Source organism: Apiospora hydei (genome assembly GCF_038363865.1).
Source record: "Apiospora hydei strain CBS 114990 chromosome Unknown utg000005l_segment0_segment0, whole genome shotgun sequence".
Lineage (NCBI taxonomy): Eukaryota > Fungi > Ascomycota > Sordariomycetes > Amphisphaeriales > Apiosporaceae > Apiospora > Apiospora hydei.
The window spans coordinates 3,707,199-3,731,385 of record NW_027117364.1 but is presented as its reverse complement, the minus strand read 5'-3'; the positions used below and the strand labels follow the sequence as shown (position 1 = coordinate 3,731,385).

The window sequence follows — 24,187 nt, the reverse complement described above, 5'->3', positions numbered from 1 at the left end:
TTATCTGAGACGGAGTACTGGTTTTCCGTGCTAAATATATACCTCCGCCGAACGCTGGGTCAACGCCCACGTTGCTCTTCCTGGCCAGCGGGTGTGGGTTGCGGGGAGAAATCTTGACCAGTCATCAGTCAAGACTGTCAAGTGCCGCCCGTAGTCCTCTATATTTGGTACACTGGTAGAAAGGGCTGACGAATATGGCCGCCGCTTAACGTAGATCAAGCAAGCAAGGCGATGATGAGGGCTTCATGGCGCGGAGCTATATCCCTGGGGAGTCAGCAGCCCGAAAATCTCGGAAAACTCGAGATCCGTGGTTAGCTACAGCTCCGTGGTTATTAAAAGAGAGGGAATGCGGGACTATATGAAGCATGCTACCAAAATATGCTAGCATGAGCTCACCGGCATGTCTGTCGATATATGTGAGGCCCCCACGACTCCTATGGTAATGGAACTCCAAGCCTAGCTTGCGGCCATGACTGCATTGGGCTTGCATACCCGCCGCCGCGCGAATATATACAATCAAGGCGCGACACCTTAATCATACAGTAGGATGGCTATATTACCATTGCTTAAGCGTGTAGTCAGCACTCAATGTTGGTTGCTGGTTGGGGTTGCTTCGCATAGCATGGCGAAAAAGGACTGCGTTCTCGAAGTTCCACTTGCAACCCTCCCTGATTGACACCCTCCCCTCTCTTTAGTGCTTGGGGTGGGTTCGCTGGGGTAAATTACAGCAGCCAATTGCTTTTCCCAGCTGTACAGGGGCAATGGAGTCTGTAAGCGCCGGCAGCCAGCAAACCAATGGGAGGCGAGTCTGGCGAGAACTGTGAGAGCCTGGCGAGAGGAGTCTAACTGCGAAAGACAAAGTGATCCAAATTTAGAGCGTCCCCACCGTGTGTTCTGACCAATATCGTCGACAAGATGCCGACCAACAGCCCATCCTCTCTCTTGGCCCCCGGTCCCTTCTCCCGCCCCCTCCATTTGATCGCTGATCGCGCTCCAGCTCTTGTGTAACGAAGACAGGGCTAGAAGGCCAAACGGGCTGGTTCGGTGGCCTACTTGCCAACAATGGACTGACTCGCAGGTGCCTGGCAAAAGGCGGTCCAGCTTCTGGTCCAGCTAGGGCAGTTGGCGTCGGCGTCGCCTGCAGTGCAAATTGAGAGCCCGTCTGCCCATAGCCCGGCACTTTACATGCAGGACGGCGAGACTGCCCATCGCATCGACAACATTCGTTCGTTGTACGTACCTCACCTCCTCACACCTTCATCCCGATGCCACTCACGCATGATTAGACGTGCATGAGTACCGTCGTATTTTGCTTCCTTTGTCGGCTAAGCTAAAGTCCTAGTCTTCAACAGTCCCATATTTGTGACCAACATCGCAGAGCTGTGGTCAAGAGGGGCACTCGCTCAATCCGTACCCATTTACTGCCGTCTTCGGTGTTGCTCCCGCATGTGCGTGCTCGTTCTTGGCGGCATGTACGTGAAGGGGAACCTTCATGCAGCCCGAGACCAGGGTATCAGGAGACTAGATCGTTTGCTCTCTTCCCGCCTATCCAATTTAACCTCCGTCCTGCATCCAATTCTCTCTTTTTGTCCCTCCTGCACAAGTGTTACAGTGTCGCATCTCGACCGCGACGACTTCCCATCACTGGCCGTATCACAACTGTTTATTATCAGCAATTGACGGGCAATGCATGTCGCCATCTAAAGCAGATCCCTCCACGTCTGCATTATACAGGAAGAGATAACCTCTCGTCGGGACACATCGGCGGCGGTTGGTAGTTCCGGAACTCTTTCGCGACGCTCCGGATTGATCCCCGCGCGGCTTCGTTGACGACTGTCGTCTCTTTCTTGAAACGACCACGCCTAGTGACTCCTGTTTAACGACTAAATATGAGTGCTAGTCGCGATTCGACATCAAGGCTTCGTCAGACGCTTAATCCCCTACTGACGACTTCGCTTGGCGGGACGTATGGCCAGCACACGCCCCATTCCGCCGTCTCGGTGTCTTCGCCGTATGCCTACTCATCAACCCACACTTCTTTAAGTTCCGTACAGCCATACAATCCTCAAGAATGGGCGCCCTCTCCCGCTGTTGGCCCCGAGCGGACACATCAATATACTCCACCTGAGCCGCCTCAATGTAAGTCGATCGGATCATGTTCGTTTAAACGCTTGCTGGATACTGATGTGCCGCCAGCATCGCCACTCCCACCTCCTCCCTATTCTCCACCGCGTAGTCAGAGGCCCGTAAGCGCGGCATTTGAGTCCACACCAGCAAATATATCGGCCCCGCGGGTACCTGCCACCAATTTGCATAGGCCGTCACCGGAACCGCCGAACAGTCAAAACTTCCCACCACCACCCAACTCCGGTGGCCGAGGTGCGTCGCGGGAGAGGCGTTTTGGTCTTCCATCGTTTGGGAGACGTCGGGAAACTTCTGAAGCCCAGACCCCACCAGATACTCATCAACATGCGCCTATTCCTAGGCCACAGCCCCTCACTTTAAATATACCACGCAGACTTGAACGATCTGACACAGATTCTTCCGCGATTCCACCGAGCGCGCGGCGAGCTGCATCGGCAAGCGCAGTCGAAACGCCAACGTCTGCTCGATCACGATCCACATCGCAATCAAGATGGGAGCCAGGTTTGCCGCTGCCGCCCCCTCCACCGGGGCCACCTCCATCAACTTCCAGGTCTCAAAGCTTGAATCGGACAACCGAGCCTATTGCATCGCCACCCACAAGGCGACCGGTCCCGGAGGGTATCACAGCACTCGGCCCTGTGCCGCCTACGCCAGCAGATTGGATTGAACCTGACCGCCAGCCGAAAGGCAAACAGCCTCAGCCTGTCTTGAACATCGATACGTCGGGTGCTGCTAGTGCTTCGTCTCCACAGCCTCTCGAATCCGCTTCGGCTTCCAGTTCTGCGGGTGGTCAACTCTCGAGAAACGGTGCAGTAAGGCTTGAGAAGACTCTGCGTGAAAGACGAGCTGAGAGCCGCACGAGACCTGGTCCCATCGACTCCGGTGGCAGCATCCAGCCACTATCTGATATCGTTGTTCCACATGGTACTCATCCTGCTCGGCTCTCCGGGCACAAAGTTCCACACAGTGGTGGGCGAACAGGCCAAGATACACCAGGCACAGGTAGTCGGATTGGTGAACACCGGATCGATTCTCACCACTCGACGCCGCGCCGTTCATCAGGATTACCTCCGGAGACTCCCACGCCGCCCTTCTCCCCTTTACCACACAAGATGTATCCCATAACACCTCATACTCATCCAATGGCACCCAAAGCCTTGCCAACACCGCCTCCCCAAAGCCGCTCCGCCTCAAGCTCTAGCATTCGACCAGATTTGCTAAATTCAACAGGGAGTTTGGCGGGCATGCTTTCCTCAACACCCGTGACCAAGCATGCCGTTGTCAGTCAAACGGCTGACCAGTTCTGTACTGCGTCGATTGAGCGCTTCCAAGCCTTTGCCCGACAAGAGGCAACCGCAGCTTCAGATGCTGACCGAGTGAAGCTGTTTGCTGAGTTCTTCGTCAATGAGTCCAGGATCCGCCGAGAAAGATACAACTCTGCCATTGGGGCGATGGGCTCCGAGATTTTCGACTTGACACGAGATCTTTTCCGTCCTATGCGGACCAGGAGGGACTCCAACACATCCCTGACGAGCGAATGGGCACCTCAAATGTCAGAGTCCAGGTCACACCGCAATTCCATGAATTCTGTCTTTGGGCAGGAAGCCGTGCAGCAACAATCGCACTCTGCTCCCGCCTCAGCCAGTATCCCCGTTTCTCCAATCAGCGGCCCTTCTAGCAACACTAATTGGCAATCAAATTCGAACTTCATGCCCTCGTTATCGCCCATTCTTAGCATGAGCATCAGTGAGGCTGCTGATGAGTCCAGCTCTCGCGGACGGACGGCAAGCCGCTGGTGGGAGGCCGACTCCACTGGCGATCCATCGCAGCGGCTCGAAAGATCCAAGCGAGAATCCAAGTACATGGGTGTGCCAAAGGAAGCTCGCGAAGCACTTCAATGGCGCGATGGGCCAAATGACGGGGCCGGTCCTGCTAGCTCCAGCGTTTACGAGCCATCCAGCGAATACCCCCGGAGAAAGTCGGTTGGCACGAGGCAGAACAATCCCAAACCCCGCAACCATATAGGAGGTCCTTACTGTCCCTACCGGCATCTACGCCGAACACGCCAAGCCCGTCCCATTTGGATGTCTCTCGCCTTGTGACGTTACCGCCACCTTACCCACGTCACCATCCCGCCGTTAACAATAACCACCCTGAACTGACTTCCATCCGTACTATCGTACGCTCTTTGAGCGATATGACACAGCTTCAGGAGACTAAAGAGCACTTCAAGCAGGACAGTCAGAAGATCCGAGAGGAGGCTGCTGAAGCAGCCAACCAACGACGGCAGGCCCTACGTGTAAACTTGCAGCAAGAAATCAACAGTGGCAATATGTCATACGGTGAAGCCGCTGCTATTGAAGCTGACTCGAGTGAGACGGAGCAAGTGCAGGTGAAAGACCTGGACAAGCAAGAATTTGAACGTTTCCAGTCAGAGGTAGTCAGACCCCTCAACGAGATGCTCACGACACGCATTGCGAAGGCCACCTCCCTGTTCAATGAGCTACGGTCTCGGCTTTTCGTTGATACGCACGCCTCAGACCCAAACCTTCCTCAAGAAGAAGGCGACGAGCAGCCTGAGTTTCTGGAGAAGCTGACACTTTTGAAATGGATCTTTGAGGCACGCGAGTCATTACACAGGGACGTATATGACCTGTTGAGTGATCGCAATGACCGATATCGCGACATAATTGTGACGCCGTATCAGCAAGCGGGTAACGAAGAAAAAGCGGCTACTGCTATCAACTTCTTCGCCAAGGACGCGGCGACGCGGCGCTTAGCGTTCGCAAACGAGGTTTTGCAGCGAACCTGCGAGTTCCGAGACGTAGTATCCGAAAACGTCGAGCGCGGCGTCGACATGCAGCTCAATGCCTTTTGGGACATTGCGACGCCGCTCAATAGTCTGCTGGAAAAGATCCCGCCCGTCGTCGACGAGCGCTTCCACGTCCACATCCCACCAACCGAGTACGACGAGACGCCCAGCTATCACCAGCACCCGCTGCAGTACCTATTCAGTCTCCTGCTCCATGCCGAGAAGAGCACGTACCAGTTCATAGAGAGTCAGACCAACCTCCTGTGCCTGTTGCACGAGGTGAAGGAGGCCATCCTGATAGCCCGGTCCAAGGTCAAGGAGGCCGAGGGCCGCGAACAGCATGTCGTGGACGACGAGCGCCGCCAGGAGCAGGAGCAAGAGACCGATGATCTCAAGGAGAAGGTGCGTGTCGTCCACGATCAGTGGGAGGGTGCGCTCGGTGACGCCATGACCGGTGTCAAGGAGAGGGTCGGCGAATGGCTGTTGAGTACTGGCGGCTGGGACGAGAGCCTCGAAGACGGCGGTGTTGGCGGGTGTTAAGTAATTGCGATGCCGAGTAGAGATGAGAGAGGGGCATGTCGATTTGCAGTTTCCTGTTTTTGTTTTCTGCCGGTCGTCGACTCCAAGAGAAGACTGACTTGACCGGCTCACTACATGTGATACCCCTGTTGTCGAAGACTGACTTGAACTGTCTTGCTTGAAGTACGAACGAATGAATGTCTGGATACGGGTGTAGAAACCATTTTACTATTGTTGCTGTTAGATTGTAGGCGCTGTTGGGGATCTCAGGATCATGGGATGGAAGGTCGTGTGCACTATCTCGTCAAATGTATATCTTGGATAGCTCCTCAATCTGCTATCAGTCTTGCAATGTCGGTCCAATGTGCGCGATTGGGCTGTGGGAACTGGAAATGGTTTCGCTCAGGTCCGTCCTCCGACTGATCGAATCGGGTGCCTTGCATGCCGTAACAAATCGAGGCAGCGAAGCATGGAGACATGGATAACCATGATGTACTGGAAGCCAGTAACCAAACGTATCGTCTTATCCTTTGTGTCCCGACCACCACGGGACGCCGTTGTGTGGATGGCCCCGAGCCCTCGACCACATGGGACGTTTACCATCGGCACCGGGCCTTAAATTAAAGTTTCCTCATCTTATGTGTCCATTGCAGCTGGGTCTCGGTACACCCCTGAACTACTTATTTTGTTACTACCTACTTGCACGCACGTGGTGTTATATATGAATCGATCCGTTGCTGGAGACCAGCTATCAGCAGGGATATCCTGCGCTGTAACTCTCGAGGGCTGTTGGCGGCGTACCATTCGTGTAAGTAAACAGCTAGTCGAGAGGATGGGACCGTGGTAACGTAACCGGAGTACGACAATGGAATGCGTCGTCGTCAAATAGGATAACGGGGCATGCCTCAGGTAATCTGCTTATCGGGTTCTTTCGTCTGCTTCCTGTGCTTTCCGAAGTTATTCTGCGTGTGGGATACGACGGACTGGCTCGAACTGTTGTTGGGTTGTGATGTTGTGATCCGCCCAGTAGGGGTCGGTCATCCTTACCACCCGAAATTGATTGAAGGCAGTCGGACTAGGTGATCCTACGAGATGTGGTCAAAGTGCGTAAATATGGCTTCAAGAAACTCCGAAAGACTCGAATATATTTCTCTTTCTCTGGCAATGCTTCGGGAGTCATGAAACACGCAGTCGTTTATGCTTAAATGACATCCCGAGTTTCTCGAGACCACAGCCAACCAAGTGCACTAAACTACCAGCCGGTCCGATTTCTGACCCATAGTCTCCATACATCGCACTCAACCGAGATCCAACCATGCGAATCGCATCAACTAGATGGGTACTTTTGATGGATGTCGATGCCGCGCGGCATTCGCAGGAATCGGGGTGAGTTTCAAGTTACGTACCATATATCCTGAGGTCAATTCCGACATCGTTATCGAAATAGGGGAAACAACAATTGCATCGCATCGCATTGGACAAGAGGGTATGCCTGTAGTATTATGGCTTTTGCAATGGTCAAGCATGAGACCTATTCAATTGAAATACAGTGTGTCGCTATTCGTGTAAAATACCCTCGCGCGACAGTGTGGGAAATTTCCCACGCTGGGGGGGTCCTTCATGGTATCATGTAACATACAAGCCAGCTCTTTCTTACATTTAGAGATGTTCCTTACCAACTCCCCGTTTCTGGTATATAAAGTATATATGTTCTTCTCCTCGTCTCCTCTTGTGTTCCTGTTCCTCTACAGAGCCATGGCCACGACGGCGGCAGCCAGACCGGCACCGACCATGTTGCGGCCGGCAGCGGCAGGAGTAGGGGTCGAAGTCGAGGCGGCGTGGGACGCGGTGGCGGTGATGTCGCCGTAGACCGAGGTGGCCTTGGCGCTAGCGGTCGACAGAGCGCCGCCGATTGCGGTGGAAGCGCCCGAGGCGATGGAGCTGACGGCAGAGCCGACTTGCGCGCCGCCGACCTTGGCGCAGATCTTGCCGGAGAGCTCAATGGTTTCTAGGTAGAAGGAGGCAGTCAGTAAGAATGTCGCTGAAGAATTGGCCATTGAAGGCGATCGTATCCCCGAACTGCGGCATGCGCGGCAAGGGAGAGTGTAAAACAACGGGTAGAACATACTGCTCATGTCATCATCGGTGCAAGCGATGATGCAAGGAGTGGCCTTCGCGGTCAGGTCATCCAGCTTTCCGCACTGGCACTTGTTGTCGCTGGCGTCGCAGCCGATCTGCTTGGAGGCGTCGTCCAGGCACTTCTTGGTGCAGGCGGGGATCTGGGCGACGAGCTCCTGGATGCTCTCGGCGGCGGCGAGGGCCACGAAGGCGGAGAGGACGATGGTCTTGAACTGCATGTTGATGGATGTGGTGGTGGTGGTGGTGGTGGGTATCAAAAAAGATGGGTATTAGCTTGAATAAGGCGCACGAATCCACGAACTGTAGATGTATGGAAATAGTAATAGATGATGGAATTTTGATTTATGGCAAATAAGGAGTGACGATAGATAAATGGACGGAGAATAGATGGAACAAGACTAAAACATGCTTCTACTCAGCCTACTATTTAACGAACACGAGTGCGCAATGCGCAGTAAAGGGTGACCATGGCAGAGCATGATGGGATCCTAGGATGCATGGCCCTGGTTGGTCGGATTCGAACTCGTCGAATTGGGATGCGATGTGATGGTTTCTTGGGGGAGCTAGTGTTACATCTTCGTTTACCCGTTCAGGGGCTCCAGTGTCAGGGTGTCCCCTCCCAGGAACCGCATGGGCTCCCTGCGGAAAGCATGACCTGCTAGCACCGATACGAGCAAGCTCCAGTAGAGATACGGGGCGCGTTGCTGAAGACGGTGTAGCGTGGTCCTCCTGTGGCTGATCTTAGCTCTCTTTCCAAGACCCTTGTCGCCAGGGACCATGGCACCTGCCAGCCTGCCCTGGGCTACTACTCCGGACTCTGGCCTTGGCGTTGGTGGTTTGAATCGCAGAAGCGCAAGCAATTGATTGCGATGGGTAGCACTGCAGCCTGTCAAAAAGGGCACTCATTTGCGATGCCAAGATCATGACTCGATGTCAGCAGGTCAGATATGACATCGCTCGTGTCTGCAAGGGGGCCTCCTAGCAATGTTTCAGGCCTCCTGCAATGAAAATACTTGGCGAAATCTATTTCCTACTTCGCTTGACCCGACACTACGGGCGAGTCACCAGACCAATTCCACCACTAAAACAGCCAGTCGCCATCGATACAAGAACGGGAAGCTGTATTACTATCACATTTCTTGACGTATCTTCCAGTTTATACAGTAAGCCATGTCGTTTGAGTGATGGAAAAGCCAACTGCATCGCTACGATCTCGCAAGCTCGGAGGACTCTAGGTCAAAGTGCCGATTGCATGCTAAGCACACCCACCCCAAATGCTTGGCCCAATTGACGAACCCCTGTCTTAAGGCAATTGGTCAGGAGTCACTAAGTATGTGTGTGACATCCCGAATACATACCCGAAAACACACAGAAAGCGATAATCCAGCTGATGTGCCACTCCAGTGTTCACTGCAGTTCAGCCCCTCGCCTTCTCGTCATCACCGACTTGGCTGATTCGGCGCCCTCTCTTCTGGTGTGAGTAACGTTGGTCAATCCGCTGCGGTAGAGGCAGTGGCTGCCGGTGGCTAGTTGGCATTGGCATGAAGAATATGCTCTTGATGGACACGATGGCGGCAGGTAAAATGGCAGTATTCGAGCAGCAGTTCATCTAACAGTATACACACCAGTGGAGACTTCGTGATACCCCTTCTTCCCAACCTTGAAAGTTAGATCGCTTCTCCATTCTTCGCCTGTCCTGATCTTGTTCACTGCATTATGGATGGTATACTGTGGCTGCCATCCCAGTTCCTGTATGGCCTTGGACGAGTCATAAACCCGATCGAGCCTCGGCAAGAACCGCCACCCTTTCTTCTCAAAGGTTTCCTTGATACCTGGTACGCACTCGACGTATACCTCTTCGGCGTTGCTATCCAGCCGTTTCAGGATCTCGGGCTCCTTACCAAATGGAGGCGGTGCGCTGATGACGTACTTTCCCCAGTGGAGTTCCCGAGCCTTACGCATGGCGCACACGCATGCCGACACGACATCGGCGATGTCAACGCGCCGGTATGCCAGCTCCAGCACTTTGAGGTTCTCATCGCCATCGCCATCGCCGCCACCCCCTACGAGGGCGCGCCGGTCAGCGTCGTCGTCCGCCTCGGGAAAGAAGCGACTCGTGCGCAGCACCACCACGGGCAGACCCGTCTGCGCCTGCACGAGGCGGCACATGTCCTCGGCCGCTACCTTGGTCACACCGTAGATGTTCTTCAGGATCGGCACCACGTCCTCGGTGATCCAGGCGGCCGGCTCTCCGGGCCGCGGGCTCAGCGCGCGGCCGAAGGCCGACGTGGTCGACGTGAAGACAAAGGACTCGATCGCCTTGTTGTCATTCTTAGCGGCGGCGGCTGCTTCCTCGAGGAGGTTCAGCGTGCCGGTGATATTGACGTCCACGAACTCGGATTTGCTGTGCGACTCAACGTGCGGTTTGTGGAGCGTGGCTACATGCAGGACGTGCTGGATGGAGGGGTACCGGCTGAAGAGGGATGCGACAAAGGCACGATCAGCGATAGACCCTACGTGGGTCGTGGTCTCGGAAGCGAGGATATCAATGCCAATCGGCGTGTAACCAAGCGATGGAAGCGAAAGCATCAGGGCGCAGCCTAGATGCCCTGCCGAGCCGGTTACGAGGACGTTGGGGTCGCCCATGACTAGCTGAATGATGCTGCTGTCTGACTACATAGGCAGGTAAACGATTTGAAGTCGTCGCAATATGGTATTAAGGTTGCGCCGTGTTTCTCAGCGAGTGACTGCTAACTTAGGGACTCTGAGTCACCAACGACCCGGTCAAGGCCACTAACTGGCGATGTTTTAGCGTACCGGCCCCCCTAACGGCTGCATGCGTTGCCGTTCACCCAAAGCATCGCACAATTCGTAGAGTTCACACAGCGAATAGTTATTCGCAGTTGCATGAGATGCACAGTTAGATTCTATCATATTGCAGATACCGCAATCTCCATGTATGCTTTGGCAGTAGGTAAGTAAGCAGTACCTGGTACCTACCTACATGTGGCTGGATGTTTCATGGCGAACCCACAAATCCGGACGGGATCGACCCGCTGACATCGGCCTCGAACATTTGAAAGCCCAAGATAGAAACCCATTGAACGGGCTCCAGCTAACAGCTTCGTAGTGGTTCGGGCTCGAGCTGCCCGGGTTGAGTGCTTCCGCACATGATCAGAGATCGGTTCGATTCGCCAAGGCTTTCCGTACAAGGAGTCGGCATGTCTGTGGTCATTAGCATGTAATGCCGAGAAATAAACGGAGGCACTCCACACAGCAAAACCTTCCCAACTCCTCAAGTCTTGTGCCTGGCGCGCGCTGTCAGCTCGCAGTTCGGAGCCTGTCAGGCCCTGTGCCGCGCTCCACCATGGCTTAGCCCGTTCCTAATGTTACTGTACAGTAGCACAAGAAGGAACGGGGAGCCCGTTCAGCATCAATTTTGGCTGCCTGGGACCCAACACTAACGCGGTGGGGATGATGCCCAGACCAAATTTGGCTGGCATTCCAGAAATGAGGGAAAGGGGAGTTGCACAATGCCTTTCCAGGCTTACCTCATGACGATACGCATTCCCTCACTCTACCTTCTTCATGTACTTCTTTCCCAGCCAGGTGTAGCCCCAAGCGAACGATGCTGGGACCACCGACCAAAGGGCCAACCCAGGTGCTACGTGCAGCTGCAGCCGCCGTATTGGGCAGCCTGATCTCCCACCACGTTGCAACCAAGGAGACTGAAGTCCACTCCGAGTTGCTGTGCTGGATCCTTCTTCCGCTCTTATCCCGAGTTCCATGGCCGCAATCCGGCACAGGACGGCTCTCCAAACCGGTATTGGACGGTAGACCCTCTGCTGCGCGTCCGTCCTCGGGCTTGCTGTGGGTACTGGCTTTCTGCATAAGTCTCGCAGCTGTCTGTAAATCGGAGAATGGCGAGGGCGAGCTGCAGGTTGGTCATCTTCCACCCGGCTGGAGACATATCAAACTCTAATTGCATGATACCCTGCAGCCGCTATTGACCCCGTTACTTCTGACGCTGCAAGGACACTATGCTGTCGCAGCCCACTCACCTACCCTTGGCAGCACGAAAGGCCATGGCCATGACACAGGCACACTTCAATCGAGAGTCTATGGTGCAGTTGCCGTCTCTGCAATCGCCATCCTAAGCTTGCTGCGATGGGATCTGAAGAGGATAGCCCTCCATGCTATCCCTCTGGCTGCCCTCTACTTTGCCTATACCATTCTCCTGCGAAGAGCGAACGGCTCCTCGTTGCGGAATGGGAACCTCGCAAAGTTCACCACAAGCCTTTCTTTGAGGACGGCTTTCATCTTGAAAGCTCTGATTTCACTCGAGGTGCTCCTACTCGGCTTCCCCACCGTCGCATTGAGAAGTGTCGTGTTGGGCGGTCTCGCTAAGGCTGTATTCTGGTATTTCGTGGCCCAGGCAGTGAGTATAGTCACTGCGCTGCATTTTAGATAATGGCAATGAGGCTGACATGCTGTGACAGGCGCAATCCACGACATGGTGCATCGCCCCGGCGATCGAGACGTTCGGTATCCTGGCAAGCCGCACCGCATGGGCCCAATCTTCAGAACTCCAGGCTCTCGTGCAGATCGTCGCCTCTGTTCTTGCCCTGGGTCAGGTCCTTTACATGCTTCCGCGTCATGTGAAAGCCAAGTCTTTTCTCTGGCTTCTTATGCTTTTCCCTATCATTCAGCTTATAGTGGATGCATATACTGCCCGGACAACACGATTGCTGGCACAGCAAAGCTTTGATTATTATCATGAACACCCAGTTGAGGCTCTCATGGCCAATGGAAACGAGGCCTTCCGTGGGCTCTTACAGCGACAATCGCAAAACTACACAGCGGCATGCGACGAGTATCGACGTCGCTACAAGATGGAGCCTCCTCCTGGATTCCAATCATGGTACGAGTTTGCTGCGTCGAACAATTCGCCCATCATCGATGACTTCGACAATATATACGACTCGATCGCTCCGTTCTGGGGTACTGATGGTGCCGAAGTGTCCGAGAAGATGACGGGAGCATTCGACATGGCGAACAGCGAGCTCTGGCTTTGCAGCGTGTCTGGTGCCAGCGCGGAATTTGGCTGTAGCCATCCATTTCGCACCCATGACCGACACATGGTGGCGACGTTTAACAAGCTTCTCGGCGGCCTTTCGGGCAAGCTTCCTGACGTGAGGTTCTTGGTGAATCATTTCGACGAACCAGCCGTCCTTGTCCCATCAACTAGTGGTCAGAGTCCTGATAGGATTGACTTGACTTACTTGTCCCAATCGAGTACGTGGGATGCACTCACGAAACATTGCAAACACGATCGAGATTATGGGAAACACCCGGTCAGCCGGGGAGTTCGAACCTATGGACTCCCCTTTGTCCACGATATCGACGCAGCCAAGGACATTTGCAAACACCCCGAGTACAGTTCCATGCACGGCCTCTTAATGAGTCCAACGTCGTTTCGCCTGATTGAGGGCTTGGTTCCTGTGATGTCAACTGGCTCGCTCTCGACCATGGGCGACATTCTGTTCCCAAGCCCTGCCTACACAGACGACGAGTTCCGGTACGACAGTGCTGGCGACATCGATTGGGAGGATAAACAGAATAATTTGTACTGGGCAGGCTCGACCACGGGCGGCTATGTTAGGGAGGACGACACGTGGAGCCAGTTCCACCGCCAAAGGTTTGTCATGGTAGCGCAGAACCTAAGGGACCGTGAGAACATTTATCTCCGCGCAAGCGAAACGGGCGTGGTACGGCCCGTGGCGTCGGACTTTCTGGACCGCCGCCTTTTCGATGTGGCTTTCACGCAGATCTTCTCGTGCACATGGCGGCAATGCCGCGACCAGCGGCGTCGTTTCGATGTGCGGCCCTGGGCTGACCGGGATGCGCCGCTGCGCTCGCGGCTCGCGTTCGACCTCGACGGCAACGGCATCAGCGGACGCTTCTACCGGCTTCTGGCGTCACAATCGGCGCCGCTCAAGCAGACGCTGCTACGTGAGTGGCACGACGAGCGCCTTGTTCCCTGGGTGCACTACATCCCGGTCAGCCAGGGGCTCGGCGAGTTGCCCGAGCTCGTCCTCTACCTCACCTCCACTGAGACAGGGCAGCAACGGGCTCGCGAGATTGCCGACAACGGCCGCGAATGGTTCCAGAAGGCGTTTCGGGAGGTCGACTTCACGATCTATATGTATCGGCTGCTGCTCGAGCTGGCCAGGCTGCAGGATCCGGAGCGCAAAGCTACAGTGAAAGACATGCCGTAGGACCCTGGGAATACTTGGATTAGTGTCTTGATACCTAGACTAGCAGGACAAAGTAGCTTTTATGCAAATTTTCATTAGCTTCATTATAAAGTATTCCTCTTTATACTGATTTCGCCTTCTCGCAAACACCAAATTCATCCCAACCGATCCAAAATACCATTCTGAACTCATTAAAATTATTATTACAAACAAAACAGATCGATGCCGAACAGGTCTCACGAACTCCGGTAGCTTCTGTGAAATCTAAGAGAGAACTGCCCAGAAACCTTTATCCTCCTAATCGCTTTCGTCAGGATCCTCGGATGGATCATGGACATCATTATCGATGCCAATACGGTGTGGGTTAACATAGACCCTTGAATTGACCGGCTTGTTATTGCGGCCAGCTTTGGAGACCACGGCAGCATAGGTTGGTGGTTGTTTGCGGGCGAATGCCTTCCTCTCCAGCTCCGCCTGCTCGGCGTGGAAGCGCCTCTCACGCTCGCGCTCCTCGCGTAGGCGGCGCTCGGCCTCCTGGTCCTCGATCTGGCGCAAGATCTTCTGCCGGTGCTCCGCCTCGCGCTGCTTGTTGAGCCGGTACTCCTCGGCGTGCTTCTGCTGCACACGCTTTCTGTCTTCGAGCGCCTTCTGCTTGGCGGCGCCGGCCTTGTCGTCGCTGTGGCCCTCGATGGGGCCCGAGACTACCGGCTTCGAGGGGGGCGATGGGGAGAAGCGGGGGTGGGGGAGGAGGAGGGGGGCTTGCCCCGGGCGACGCCGACGCGGGACGCCAGGAAGGCGGCGAAGTCGTCGATGCGCTGGCCGCCCCACAGGGCCGAGGTCTCCGTGTAGCCGCCGCGGATGAACTCGTGCGGCGTGTTGCGGATGAGGTCGTTGCTGAAGCTGTTGCTGTTCTTAGCGGAGTACGGGTTGCTACCGCCGAGGCTGCAGATGAGGCCGTAGTCGCGCTGGTCCCGCGGCGCTTGGTCGTTATCGGGGTGCATGCCGACGCAGCCCGCGAGCTTCCAGGGCTGGGGCTGGGACTCCGGCTCGTCCTCGTCCTTGTCCTTGTCCTCGTCCTCGGCGTGGAGGCGCATCTGTTCCTCGACGAAGGCGTGCATGGCACTCTCCGGCGCGTACGCGCCCATGGTCTTGCGGAGGCGGTCCAGGGTGTCGTGGGCCGCGAGCGCGGTCTCGCCCTGGCCGCAGAGGACGACGCGGTCGAGGCCGCCGGCCTTCTGGGCCTCCTGCAGGACGAGCTGGGCGACGTAGGGGGCCGAGGGGCCGAGCTCGAGCCCGGCGGCGGCGCAGTCCTCGGGCGTGAGGTTGGCCCAGTGCTTGGCGTTGGGGCCGTCCATGATGGGGTGGCCGCCCTCGCCCTCGGCGTCGTCGAGGTGCAGCTTGGCGTGGGGGAAGACCCAGCGGACCGTGGGGAACTGCAGGCGCAGGGTCTGGCCGTCTTGGGTGCGCTTGGCGGAGAGCACCTTGGTGCGCAGGGCGGTGGGCGCGGTGCCGGCGGGGAGGCGGTGCAGGAAAATGACGGTGTGGGTGTGGCCTTTCAGGGGCTCGACCACGAAGGGCTTGGTGAGGGTCTGTTGGAGAGCCATTGTTGAGTTTTGGTTGGTGAGATAATGAAGTGAGGTTTGGTTTGGGTTGATGTTGGGTTGTGTAGTGATGAAGTTGTGGTTTGGTCGAGTTTGGTTTGGTTGCTGAAGGCTTGTTGTTGTCTGAAGGCTCGAAAAGTACTTAGTGAGTAGATGACTGATGATGAGAAGAGAATGTGAAAACAGGCAGGAATTCAATGAGATTATATATCTAATCCGATAGGAAACGGAGAAAGACTCTGAATTGCTGCTTTGCTTGTTTTCAATGTCCGTTGCTATATGTATCTCCGTTGCCCTCTGTGGTTGATATCTGCCTACTTGCCTTAAGTAAGTTTGAGGCTGCCCCGGTTTCCAGGGGGTCAAATTTATGGTTTCTCCATACTTGATCCAGAGTCACAAACAGCTAAACGCTCTCCGCGATGCAAAATGGATTAATGCTGGTTATTATTCAGGGTTCTTAGGCGAAGTTGCTCGATCAATAAGCTGGTATACAGAAGTTGAGTCTAGAATGGTCGAGTATCGTGATTCTATTATGCGTGAGCACATTGTTTCTATTGATATCAAAGAGCACAGTTCATGAAAGTCTATAACAGAGCTTATCCAGTCTATGCTCAAAACATACAGTCACATCGCCGCTGCATTCAATCTCTGCGTAAAAAGCACCCCTTTCTCCATAACATCCGGTAGTCATACAGCATGAGTGGCATCATGACCACTTGAACAACATATAATAATCTCCTAAAGGTAATCCAGATTATCTAGCACCGTTCCAGCAGTCTGAACGAAGTCTGACTCATCAATTCCAGCATCGTAGAAACATATCTCCAATGAAAACCCCAAGGACGAGTTCATACTCTGGTCTAATTGTTTCTGCCCCCTTTTCCTACCCCATACTCGCCACAATATTCAGGATGCCGTGTAACCAATCCGGCTGCTTCGGCCTCACATGGCTGACACAGGCGTAAACTCGGGGCTTCGTTGACATGAGGTGCCACTTGAGTTGTCAGCAGGGGGTAGACAGTGAATACTTTGCGAGCCCCTGGATAATATCTATCAACAGACATCCCGACCAAGACAAGCCATGCTGTCTCTCACTCAACTGTCTCCTGCAAGACTATCATGGAAAAAATCTCGCACGGCTTAAGAGGAGACAAGACGTATATCTGCCCAAATTCTCTCACTATCCTATAACTCAACTCATGTTGCTGCGACAGATCTTCCGCCGGACACTCCAATATCTCGGAAATAACACGCTGGTAGTGGATGTTTGATCGAAAATGCTTGTTGACGATGTATGTTAGCGCCCGTATGCCGGGAAACCCCAGTTCGGTCCATGAAGGTCGTTGTTGATCTTGTCCGTATTGTGTATTGCGCGGGCAGCATCCCCCGGACTCCTTTTGCAGCATCTGCTCCTTCTATTTCGCTGAACACATCTGCAATAGGTCTGATGATACATCGTCATAATTAGGACTTCCTGTCGTATTTCTGACCCAAAGACCAATTGCTCGCTGCTACGTGGGCTTGCCTCAATGGCTCTATAGCATTCGACGGGTGCTCGCGGAGAATATTCGGGTAGGTGCGCTTCCTGGCATGCAGTGTAATATATTACCGTTGGAGTTGGTCTTTTCTTTTTCTTTTCTTGACCTTTTTGATGGACTTATAGCATCGCTTGTCGTCCTCTCTGCTTTATGGTTTCTTTTTTCGCCTACCTTTTCAACTGAGTTCTTCCCTGTTGTTCTAGCCTGGGCTCAATGCTTGGCAGAAGCTGTTGGGAGAAATGGAAGACCGGTGTGATATGAACTGCAGATTTACGGTCCAAATTGATGTCCATGGTAAGAACGTGTGAATGATTGACTTGAGTCGATACCTTACGGGAATTAATGAGGTCGTGGTTGGATGGACAGGATAGGAGCGTTAGCTTTGGAATATCGCACACTGACGGGCTCCTGGATCCCACTAGCTGCGTTGGGTACATGCAAAGTCCCGAACATGGAGTTGCTCGAATCATGCCGGTTCCAGAAAAGCCGCTCTCTTGACTCTTGGTAGCTTTAAGCACTTGCGTGTCTAAGACATGCTTCTCCTGGCCACGCGGTGCGGACTCAGTATCCGGAAGGGCCGCTCCTTTGTGTTGATGAGAAGCTGTTTTGTTGCGTGTCTGTCTGAGATGCCGCGGAAAAGGTTTGCGCGGGCTGCCGTCTGGGCTGATGAATACGAATTACCATTGAGCCGGCAGATGCCTCAGAGGTGTACTTCATGTATGTGCGTGCACGTAAGATAAGCTCACACATCAATGGCCAGCGTAGCAACCGCTCGGCGTGAGTCACTAGCCTACCTGCCTGCCTAGTATTATTGGTTTGGGCCGTTTTCTTAAGTTTTCTTATTGTTCCTTTTCTTGTTGCTCGCGACATCTGACTGGTTCTAGATAAGTCGCGAGATGACACCAATCAGAAGATGCCTTCCGTCAGCCACCCGCATACAATGCTTGCGCAAATTCAAATGTCTCGCTACGTCGTAAAAGCGTACTTCTCGAGTCCACATTCATTAGATTAGGTGTCGGTACATATGAACTGCCCAGAGAGGAACGAAAGAAAGTACGTCGGTAAAAGTTGGAAGGAGAGTTGATGTCAGGAAGTACTGTGCGCCTTGTCTCCACCCAAAGGTGCCGCAAATGCAGGCTGGGATGAGATGCTTATGTCCGGGTACTTCTTGCAGTGCAGCTCCCAGCCGGCTGGGCACATGGATGCCATCTGATCTACCCCGAGTCGAGATTGACCTTCCCCTACCTAAGGGACTACTTTTGTTCCTACGGTCCTACCTCCCTACCACGGATCCTTGGCATCAGAAAGATGCCAACTCATCTCAACGATGTAGAGCCCCATCGTGGCTCTATTATTTTTGAATTATTAATACGATGCTTTGGCTCCCACTGCCCAATCCGACCGTCCGATTGACCGACTTTGGCTCCCCGGCTAGCGGAGATAGCGGATGAAAGACAGTGTGCCATAGGTGCCTTTTTAGGCGTCTTTAGGTGCCCCAGCACTGGAGTCCATGACGATGGGGGGACCACTCAAAGAACCCAAACTTCCAGCAGTGCTCCACACGGATCGGCAGCGCATTTACTGCATCAGATCATGGCCCTGAGTCTACGACACGACAGAAGACGTGAAGGGGCTCGATTAGAAATCCAATACACCATTGCTTATTTCCAAAGTCCGTGACTAGTCGCATGGACGGTCACCATGCTCTCTGCCTATGCATTTGGCGTCACTGCCGGGTCGGTGAAACATCATTCTTCAGTAATGTCTTTTTCCACTGTTTGGATAATAAGGACCGGCTCTCCCAGCACCCTAACACCTAGTCCGTCCCATTGGGGTCCAACTTCTGCAGCACTTATTCGTCTGCCTTATATGCCCTACCTAAACTAATACGCCCACTGTCGGTACCCTCATTCTTACCTGCAGCTTGGCCGCATTCAACCTCGCCTGCCCAATATGTGGGGCCGTCCTATGGACCAGAATGCCTTGCGCCGCACCGAGTCGGGCATGCAGTCCCAACAGTTGCATCGCGGCGATGCGCCGGCCAATGCTCAACCAGTTGGTGATGATAGTAAAGAGAATGAGACCGGAGATGGGAACCCTGCGGCCGCTGGTACTTGGGGGAGCGAGACGTCGGAGGTTTCAACGAGCAAGAGGCAAGACAGGAGTTCGAGGCCCTCAGAAGCAACCTCGACCATCTACAAAGGACCAAGACACAGGAGACTCAAACCAGCAAGGCAGGGAAACTGCGAAGCCACGGGGATAAAGCCTTGTCGAGGACCCAGACGAGGCAATCAACAACAACAAGTCACACAACAGACGAGGCCGACGTCGAGGCCGGTGAAGGCGATGCCGATGCCGACTTCGAGCTCAGTGATTTTATGCGCGAGGGTCATTTCGAGAAACGCACAGATGATGGATCTGCGAAGAAGGTCGGCGTTCTCTACAAGAACCTCACCGTGAAGGGAGTTGGGAGCGCGACGACATTCGTCCGCACCGTTCCCGACGCTGTCATTGGAACTTTTGGTCCGGACCTGTACCACGTCATCACACGATTCATCCCGTCACTAAAATTTGGCAAGACGACCACGCGAACGCTGATCAACGACTTCACCGGTTGTGTAAGAGACGGGGAGATGATGCTTGTCCTCGGCAGGCCAGGGGCCGGGTGCAGTACCTTTCTCAAAGCCATCAGCAACAACCGGAAATCATATGCTTCAGTGGAAGGTGACGTTTCGTACGGAGGTATCTCAGCAGAAAAGCAGCACAAGACGTACCGAGGCGAAGTCAACTACAACCCCGAGGATGACTTGCACTTCGCCCCTCTCAGCGTGTGGCAGACCCTTACCTTCGCTTTGATGAACAAAACCAAGAAGGACTCGCGCGAAGAGGTCTCTATCATTGCTACTGCACTGATGAGAATGTTCGGCATCAGCCACACCAAATACACTGCCGTAGGTGACGAGTATACCAGAGGTGTGTCTGGTGGTGAGCGGAAACGGGTTTCGATTGCGGAAACCCTGGCCTCCAAGTCGACAGTCGCCACGTGGGACAACTCAACCAGAGGCTTGGACGCATCTACCGCACTCGACTATGCGCGTTCACTGCGAATAATGACGGATATCAGCAACCGAACGACACTGGTAACTCTCTACCAGGCCGGTGAGGGTATCTACGAGCTGATGGATAAGGTATTGGTCATCGACCAGGGCCGGGAAATCTTCTCAGGTCCCGCAAAGGAAGCCAAACAGTACTTCATCGACTTGGGATACGAATGTCCAGAGCGTCAGACCACGGCAGACTTCTTGACGGCTGTTACCGACCCAATCGAGCGGAAATTCCGACCAGGATTTGAAGGCAAGGCCCCCAAATCACCCGAGGAATTGGAGAGCGCCTTCCGCAACTCCCCGCACTACAAGAGATTGCTGGCTGATGTCGCTGACTACGAGAGCCATCTCGAACGAACCAACTATGATGATACCAAGAAGTTCGAAGGGGCTGTGCAGGAAAGCAAGTCCAAGATGGTGTCCAAGAAGTCTCCATACACGGTCTCGTTCCCTCGGCAAGTCATCGCCTGTACCAAACGCGAGTTTTGGCTGCTTTTCGGTGATAGGACCAGCTTGTACACCAAGATATTCATCATCGTGTCAAACGGTCTTATTGTCGGCTCGCTGTTCTACAACCAGCCGGAAAACACAGAAGGCAACTTCACTCGTGGCGGCGCCATATTCTTTTCTATCCTGTTCTTGGGCTGGCTTCAACTGTCCGAACTGATGAAGGCGGTGTCTGGCAGAGCTGTTGCTGCACGTCATCAAGAATACGCCTTCTACCGGCCATCTGCTGTTTCCATTGCCAGAGTCATCCAAGACATACCCGTTATCGCCGTCCAGGTGTGCATCTTTGGCCTTATCATGTACTTCATGACCAATCTGGATGTTGAGGCTGGCAAGTTCTGGATCTATATGCTGTTCGTGTTCACCAACACCCTCATGATCACGGCTCTGTACCGAGCTTTCGCTAGTTTGAGTCCAGAGATCGACACCGCCGTACGATTCTCTGGTATTGCGCTCAATCTGCTAGTGATCTACACCGGATACGTCATTCCGAAAACCCAGCTTTTGGGCGAGTATATTTGGTTTGGCTGGCTGTATTGGATAAACCCTATCTCTTACAGCTTCGAGTCCGTCATATCAAATGAGTTCTCGGGCAAAACCATTGAGTGTGCTCCAAGCCAGCTAGTTCCTCAGGGTCCAGGCATCCAGCCAGAGTACCAAGGATGTGCAACGACTGGAGCCAACGTGAATTCCCGATCGGTCGCCGGGAGTGACTACATCGGAGCTTCGTTTGGCTACACCAGGGCAAACCTATGGCGAAACTTCGGCGTAGTCATTGCTTTCACTGTTCTTTACATTCTCGTTACAGTCGTAGCCACGGAGCTGTTTGACTTCTCTGATAGCGGCGGAGGCGCTTTGATCTTCAAGAAAAGCCGCAGATCGAAGAAGCAGGCCCAGAGGCTCAGCGCCCCCGACGATGAAGAAAAGCGAGCGGAAAGCGGCACTCCCAGTGGAACTTCCTCGACTGAGAACGGTAGCTCTCCTCAAACGGTCGATGAGGAGAACGAAGATATGGAGAAAATCACTAAAAGCGATTCGATCTTCACATGGCGAGATGTGGAATACACCGTGCCCTACATGGGAGGCGAGCGCAAGCTGTTGAACAACGTCAATGGTTACGCTAAGCCTGGCATCATGGTGGCACTAATGGGAGCCAGCGGTGCGGGCAAGACCACCTTACTCAACACCCTGGCACAGCGTCAGAAGATGGGTGTTGTGGCGGGAGAGATGTTCGTGGATGGTCGCCCATTGGGGCCCGACTTCCAGCGGAACACTGGGTTCTGTCTCCAAGGTGACCTCCATGACGGCACCCAAACCATTAGAGAGGCAATTGAGTTCTCGGCTTTGCTCCGACGAGAAGCGTCCGTGCCGCGAGCAGAGAAGATCGCTTATGTCGACAAGATTGTCGACTTGCTTGAGCTCAATGATCTTCAGGACGCCATCATCTCGAGCCTTGGAGTTGAGCAGCGGAAGAGACTGACTATCGGCGTGGAACTGGCAGCCAAACCGTCGCTTCTCCTTTTTCTGGACGAGCCTACATCCGGACTTGATTCGCAGTCCGCGTATTCGATCGTACGGTTCCTGAGAAAGCTCAGCAAGGCCGGTCAAGCCATCGTCTGTACTATCCATCAGCCCTCCTCGGTTCTTCTGCAACAATTCGACATGGTGCTTGCTCTCAACCCGGGCGGTAACACCTTCTACTTTGGACCCATCGGCGAGAACGGCAACGATATCATGAAGTACTTTGCCGATCGAGGCGCAACATGCCCACCCAACAAGAACATTGCCGAGTTCATCTTAGAGACGGCCGCGAGGCCCCACAAGAAGCCCGATGGCACCAAGGTAAACTGGAACGAGGAGTGGCGGAACAGCGCGCAGGCGGAAGCCGTCATCGAGGAGATCGACGGCCTGAAGCTGGTCCGCAGCCGCGCCTCGCAGCCCGACAAGCCGTCGAAAGAGCAGGAGCTCGAGTTCGCGGCGCCCGTGTGGCTGCAGACGACGGAGCTGACGAAGCGCATGTTCCGGCAGTACTGGCGTGACCCGTCGTACCTATACGGCAAGTTCTTCACGTCCGTCATCATGGGTATCTTCAACGGCTTCACCTTCTGGCAGCTGGGCTACTCGATCCAGGACATGCAGAACCGCATGTTTACGTGTTTCCTTATCATCACCATCCCGGCGACCGTGGTCAACGCTGTCGTGCCCAAGTTCTTTGGCAACATGGCCCTCTGGCAGGCGCGCGAGTACCCCTCGCGCATCTACGGCTGGTTCGCCTTCTGCACCGCCAACGTTGTTGCCGAGATCCCCTCCGCCATCTTCTCGGGGTTCCTTTACTGGGTCCTCTGGTATTGGGCCACTGGTCTGCCTACCGAGAGCTCCGTCTCTGGATACTCCTTCCTCATGACAATCCTCTTTTTCTTGTTCATGAATAGCTGGGGACAGTGGATTTGCGCTTTCGCGCCTAGCTTCACTGTCATTTCCAACGTAAGTGGTTTTGGTTTCCGATAATATGGCTGCAGAAGACTAATCATAAACTTCAGGTCTTACCCTTCTTCTTCGTCATGTTTGGTCTGTTCAACGGTGTTGTGCGACCCTACTCGCAGCTCCCTGTCTTCGTAAGTAAATCTGTTTTCACTTGTGCGCACTCTCCGTGGCTGTTCAACAACTAACATCAAACCCATTAGTGGCGATATTGGATGTACTGGGTCAACCCGTCGACCTATTGGATTGGCGGCATGCTGGCCGCGACTCTGGACGGCAGCCCAGTCGAGTGCGACCCGAAGGAGACGGCGCAGTTCGACTCCCCTCCTGGGCAGACCTGCCAGTCATACGCGGGCGCATTCGCTGAGGCCGCGGGGGCAAACTGCTGAACCCGGATGCGAATACGGGGTGCATGTACTGCCCCTACACGAGCGGCAACCAGTACTTGGCGACGCTGAACCTTGATGCCGGACAGAAATGGCGCGACTTTGGCATATTCTTGGCCTTCTGCATCTCCAACTGGTTCCTCGTCTATTTCTTCATCTACACGGTCCGTGTCCGCGGCTGGAGCTTCGGGTTTGGATACGTCTTTGGCGGGTTGGGCAAGCTTGTGAGGCTTGTCAAGAAGCCTTTCACGAGATCCAAGAAGAATAGGGGCGAGAATAAGAGTGAAGCGTAAGCTATCGGTGTACACGCAGGCATTGTCCTACCGAGCGAATGACATTGTTTGGTGGAATTTATGAGCGTTGTTAGCCAGCGTTAAGTTAGGCGTGCAAATACCATGGTTCTAAGATTTCGGGGAGATTCGGGGAGATACCGGAGAAAGATTTGGACAATCATTCACCCATCATAGAGGGAACATTAGGGGTCTTATGGCAAAAGGGTCTCCCAGAGATAGAAGGATCTGGAGATATAGAGGTTTCGTACGAGCCAGTACCATAATGCCCTTAATACATGCTCATACAAAGACTCGAGAAGTTAAGCATCAGAGTGCTATAAAGATTGATGGCCTCCATTTATTTGTAACCCATACCATCCCCTGTAACTTAGTTCTAGTTTGTCTTCGGTCGATGCCGATACGTTT

General features: G+C 54.1%; 7 protein-coding genes across 7 annotated transcripts; 3 read left to right on the top strand and 4 right to left on the bottom strand.

Moving 5' to 3' along the window:
* Positions 1-1,889: 1,889 nt before the first annotated feature.
* Positions 1,890-5,497, top strand: PG997_006633 (uncharacterized protein; the record flags this gene model as incomplete). Its single annotated transcript, XM_066810948.1, has 3 exons — positions 1,890-2,139; positions 2,197-4,123; positions 4,216-5,497. 3 exons carry the CDS (start codon positions 1,890-1,892, stop codon positions 5,495-5,497), a joined length of 3,459 nt encoding a protein of 1,152 aa, XP_066669871.1.
* Positions 5,498-7,221: 1,724 nt separating this feature from the next.
* Positions 7,222-7,833, bottom strand: PG997_006632 (uncharacterized protein; the record flags this gene model as incomplete). The annotated part of the gene is made up of 1 exon (XM_066810947.1): positions 7,222-7,833. One exon carries the CDS (start codon positions 7,831-7,833, stop codon positions 7,222-7,224), a length of 612 nt encoding a protein of 203 aa, XP_066669870.1.
* Positions 7,834-8,196: 363 nt separating this feature from the next.
* PG997_006631 (uncharacterized protein) lies at positions 8,197-8,394 on the bottom strand (the record flags this gene model as incomplete). Its single annotated transcript, XM_066810946.1, has 1 exon — positions 8,197-8,394. The coding sequence occupies one exon, from the start codon at positions 8,392-8,394 to the stop codon at positions 8,197-8,199; it is 198 nt and encodes a 65-aa protein (XP_066669869.1).
* An 826-nt stretch (positions 8,395-9,220) lies between these two features.
* PG997_006630 (uncharacterized protein) lies at positions 9,221-10,261 on the bottom strand (the record flags this gene model as incomplete). Its single annotated transcript, XM_066810945.1, has 1 exon — positions 9,221-10,261. One exon carries the CDS (start codon positions 10,259-10,261, stop codon positions 9,221-9,223), a length of 1,041 nt encoding a protein of 346 aa, XP_066669868.1.
* Positions 10,262-11,243: 982 nt separating this feature from the next.
* Positions 11,244-13,893, top strand: PG997_006629 (glycosyltransferase family 90 protein; the record flags this gene model as incomplete). The annotated part of the gene is made up of 3 exons (XM_066810944.1): positions 11,244-11,555; positions 11,616-12,053; positions 12,115-13,893. 3 exons carry the CDS (start codon positions 11,244-11,246, stop codon positions 13,891-13,893), a joined length of 2,529 nt encoding a protein of 842 aa, XP_066669867.1.
* Positions 13,894-14,169: 276 nt separating this feature from the next.
* PG997_006628 (uncharacterized protein) lies at positions 14,170-15,476 on the bottom strand (the record flags this gene model as incomplete). Its single annotated transcript, XM_066810943.1, has 2 exons — positions 14,170-14,538; positions 14,652-15,476. The coding sequence occupies 2 exons, from the start codon at positions 15,474-15,476 to the stop codon at positions 14,170-14,172; spliced, it is 1,194 nt and encodes a 397-aa protein (XP_066669866.1).
* Positions 15,477-18,964: 3,488 nt separating this feature from the next.
* Positions 18,965-23,782, top strand: PG997_006627 (ATPase; the record flags this gene model as incomplete). The annotated part of the gene is made up of 5 exons (XM_066810942.1): positions 18,965-19,066; positions 19,135-23,106; positions 23,163-23,237; positions 23,307-23,416; positions 23,536-23,782. 5 exons carry the CDS (start codon positions 18,965-18,967, stop codon positions 23,780-23,782), a joined length of 4,506 nt encoding a protein of 1,501 aa, XP_066669865.1.
* Between the last annotated feature and the right edge of the window lie 405 nt (positions 23,783-24,187).